A 4419-nucleotide genomic window follows, 5' to 3' on the forward strand; every position below is an offset into this window, starting at 1 on the left:
CACACAGGATCCACTGCCGTGTGAATGCGCGAGTTAATAAAAAAATATTCTTTTAATTGCTTACACGCGAATGGAGGTGTTGGTCATATATCGGAAAGATTGGAGGAAGACAGGACATTTCCCTCGGATACGGCTGTAATTATCAGATGACGGTTCAGCATGAGATGATGCACTGCATGGGTTTCTACCACACACAGAGTCGTGCTGATCGTGACAGCTATGTCAGAATTTACCTACAAAATGTCATGCAAGGTAATGTCAATCTCGATTATCTATGTGGAACTATATTGTACCATGACGACGCAAGTAATGATAGTCGTAATTCTTTTTAGTTCTGCTATATATATATATATATTATATATATGTATATATATAAAGTGTGTTTTATAATGTAGATAGTGTGTGTGTGTGGTGTGTCGTAGCCGTGCGTAGGCGCCGTGTGCCGTGTAGTGTGTGTGTGTGTGTGTGTGTGTGTGTGTGTGTGTGTGTGCGTGCGTGCGTGCGTGCGCGTGCGTGCGTTCGCACGTGCGTGTATGTGTGTGTGTGTATGTGTGTGTAACACGTGGTTAGTAGACAGTTAAACTTCCATAAGCGTGCATACGATTGCTTGTGAAAAGCATTATGTAACTATTTATGTTCATTCTTCTCCTTCCCTAATAATTCTTCAGGCCAGGAACACAATTTCGACAAGGTATCGACAAGCGTGGCATCTCTGTATGGAGCGTATGATCTCCTATCTATCATGCATTACGATTGCTATTCCTTCTCCAAGAACGGATATCCAACCATCACGTCGCTGAACGATCCAAGCTGTCAGACCTCGTTGGGGCAGCCCCATGTCGGAGGTGGATTCAGAAACTCGGACGTTAAAAAGCTCAACGATATGTATTGCTAAGGCTAATGGCATATAATTGTAATTGCGTTCATGCTTAATGACTTTGTACGCAGTACTGGTGTAGGGATCGTTAATAATTGTAGCGATTAGTGTGTGAAATTGTTAACTGACTTATGATAAGATTGGCTTAATAAATTCATTACGCAATGATATTAGTGTGTTGCAATGCGTTTCCCTATAGCATGATGAGGGCTGACCCTTCGCAATTTATTTCCTGTGTGTGGGGGAGAGTTAAACGGCAGAGAATGCGTGAAACACACAAGTATGCAAAGACCTGCCCCAGTCAAGAGTACTTTATTTACAGAACAGTATGACAGAAACGCTGTTATATCGCACTACAACAAGGCTTATGTTCACGATTAAAAAAAACATTCATTTGTGCATTCATATATCAAAATATTAGATATAACATTAATAAAACGGAACTATTTAAAACGGAACACATTTTGATGTAAAAATTCACTGTGGATAAATATTTACACGGGAACGGCTAAAGACCAATTATAGTTAGTCAATGACACCTATATTACCTTCGTGTAATTAGAATTCGTGTATTCAGCCAACGTATTTCCTATCGCGATTAATGTACAATTACCAAAAATAATGCAAATAAACATTATACATGGCCGTATCTATCTCTATATATCTTGTGAAGGCGAAACACCTAGTTTGCCACCGTGTCCCTAACTTCTCGCCATGTACACGCGCCCACTATAGTTGTAGGACAGAGAACCATTTGCGAGTCTAAACGTCACGAAATAATCATCCCATCAACCATATGTTTGTCTCAGTCTGCCGCGCCCCCTTCTCTCTTTTCCTCGCTTCCTACTTCTCACCCCCCTCTCTCTCCATGTCTCTTTCTCCCTATTCTCCCCTACCTCTCTCTTCTTTTCTCTTTTTTTCTTCTTCCTCCCCATCTTCTTCCTCCTCTTCCTCCCCTCTCATCCTCTCTCTCTCTCTCTCTCGCTCTCTTTCTCACTTGCTACCCCTCTCTCTCCCTCTCATTCTCCCTTTTCTATCTATCTTCATCTTACTGTCTTTAACCCCCTCTCTCCTTGCGTTGTGTTATTGTGTGTGTGTGTGTTGTTGTGGGTGTGTGTGTGTCGTGTGTTGTGTGTGTGAATGTGTGTCGTGTGTGTGCAGGGCGGCGCCAGGGTATTTCTTAGGTGGTGGGCGAAACAGTCGGGCGTGTACAGAAGCACGCGAAGAGGGAGGTCTGGTGGGCTTGCTCCCCACAAATTTATTTTGGAAATTAGACCCCCTCAGATTGCGTTTCTGCGCGAGCAGAAGGCCGCGGGGGGGGTTCCGGACCCCTCCTGGATACAGCGCACCCTTTGGGATTAACTGTAGTGACTTACTGGGACTCAACCGCGATGTCGCCCGCGTTGCACCTGGACGCCGCTGCGGGGTCCATAGCGAGGGGTAAGATCTACATCACTTTCCACTACGAAGCGTGACGTACGCCAAAATCATTTGGTAATAAGTACTTTGTGTACGCAAATCTGTAAACTACATTGACCTTCTAGTGCGATTCCATCAACACAGCTATTTAGTAAATTGTTCGCTCATGCACGAATATTCAGCGGTGTATAGCAGTGCGAGTTCATCAGCTAAAATCTCTAATAACCGTAACAACCCTGTTGACTCTGTCAACGTTTACACGAGCTGACTGAGCGATAGAAATGCCGACTAGAACCCACTCGAAATTTCCGCGAGGGTTGTTCCAGCCACAGGACCGCAGCGATGCATTATTTTATCAGAAAAATTTTATTAAAATGTGAAACTACTCAACTAAAAACTACAACAATAAATAATATAAGCCATAGACCTCACCAGACAGGCGGCCGCGCCTTTGACCTCTTCGTTCTGTCAAAAATACTCTCTCTTGCAAAGGTCACCATTATGTGGTTTTGTTATAATCGAGGTGGTGCGAGGATGGCCGTAGCCGGCGTGTTGCACGAGAGCATTCGGGCTTTACTGTCGCTTCGCACACGATATCGCGCGTCGCGAGCGTGCGCACTCTGCGTTTAGCTCCTTATGCTGCACCGCGTGCGCGCACACCATAGCCGACGCATTGTACGTGACCCACACAGCACGCACGTGTTTACGTACACACGCACGACGCACTGTCCACATACACCGGCGGTGTATCGACGGCGTGCTAACCTGCCCCAGCCACGCTGCCGCTTACAACTAGCGTGCACGTGAACGTGTATCTGCGGTACGTGCACACGCCACTGCAGTCGTGGTACAGTGCACACACACGCCCACGCAACGCAACGTGGTACCGGTTGCGACAAGCATACCCGACCACTGACCCGGCCTGCACGTCGGTACATCGGTGTGGTTCCGATGTGCGCTGGGCATACCGTTCCTTCTGCGAGTGTATCCGATGGCCGTGCGCTCTACGCACACGCACCATGTATTATCTGCACCAAACACGGACAATTGACGCGTAGTGGAGTGATACGACACCGTATCCAACGCATCCTCCAGCACTCCTGTAGCGACTAGTCACTCGCAGCTGACTACATGTTTAACATGACGCTATAGCAGAGTGCGTTGTGTCTGGCGTGTCCCTATGGTAATGCGTGTACGCCCCGACGCAATGCGTGCTACGTGCATCGTGGCACGCGTTGTATGCGCTCCGACCCACGACGCTCGTAAGTGGCGCACGCATGGTGTATGCGCACGCCATGCGTGTAGCCGCACGCCATGCGTGTACGCCGCACGTCATTGCGTGTACGTGCACGCAACGGTCTGTAGTTGAATAGTGTGGCCACGGTCTATTAGTTCGCGTGAGGTGGCATCCGCCGTGCACGCCTCAACAGCTCTATGCAGGCGCTATCGGTACCTCGCACGCCGTAGATCGGCGACTTTTACTGACTCACGGGTAATTCAATCAACATTTGCGTGACGCAGGTTGGCTACGCCTGCGGTTGTGTACTGAATTGCGGCTTATAGAGCGTGCAGGGTGTTTACGCGTGTAAGGGTAGATACTTCGTGTTACAAGCCGTGTGAGGGTATATTAATTTATATATATAATACCCTAACCCTAGTATATACTGCATATTACATATTAGTGGCTTAGTGCGGGAACGTTCTGATGAATATTACTCAGGTACTCCACAGGTGATTAGTGTGACCCGCGTAATATATCTCATCAGCCGTCTGCACACCCCTGGCTACCCTAACGCCTAAACCACACACACACCACGGGTCAAACAGATGGGGCAGAGCCCTGCAGTTGGCGGTCCGGGAAGCTCTCAGCAGTTTAGCCCTAATCAAAGCCCTCACAATTGCTGACAAAAAAAAATTTGCAGGGCGAACCCAAGGAGCAACATACCCAAGGAGATGAAAACCCCGGAGGGGGGCGGACTATTATGGCGTGGTATCTGCGTAATGTTGCCACTGCCCAAGAGTTAAACCATTGGGGTGGGAGGCTCTGGAACTAACTCAGACTGCTGATAGAGATCGCATTAGGTGGTCATCTATTGGAAACTAATGTATTTAGTATAATATAT

The 4419-nt window shown here is 47.4% G+C and overlaps 1 protein-coding gene across 1 annotated transcript; it reads left to right on the plus strand.

The window, feature by feature from the left end:
• Positions 1-68: 68 nt before the first annotated feature.
• Positions 69-1047, plus strand: LOC106820160 (zinc metalloproteinase nas-4-like). The gene is made up of 2 exons (XM_014824703.1): positions 69-252; positions 669-1047. The coding sequence occupies exons 1-2, from the start codon at positions 147-149 to the stop codon at positions 893-895; spliced, it is 333 nt and encodes a 110-aa protein (XP_014680189.1). The 5' UTR covers positions 69-146; the 3' UTR covers positions 896-1047.
• Positions 1048-4419: the final 3372 nt, after the last annotated feature.

Source organism: Priapulus caudatus, unplaced genomic scaffold (genome assembly GCF_000485595.1).
Source record: "Priapulus caudatus unplaced genomic scaffold, Priapulus_caudatus-5.0.1 Scaffold7805, whole genome shotgun sequence".
Lineage (NCBI taxonomy): Eukaryota > Metazoa > Priapulida > Priapulimorpha > Priapulimorphida > Priapulidae > Priapulus > Priapulus caudatus.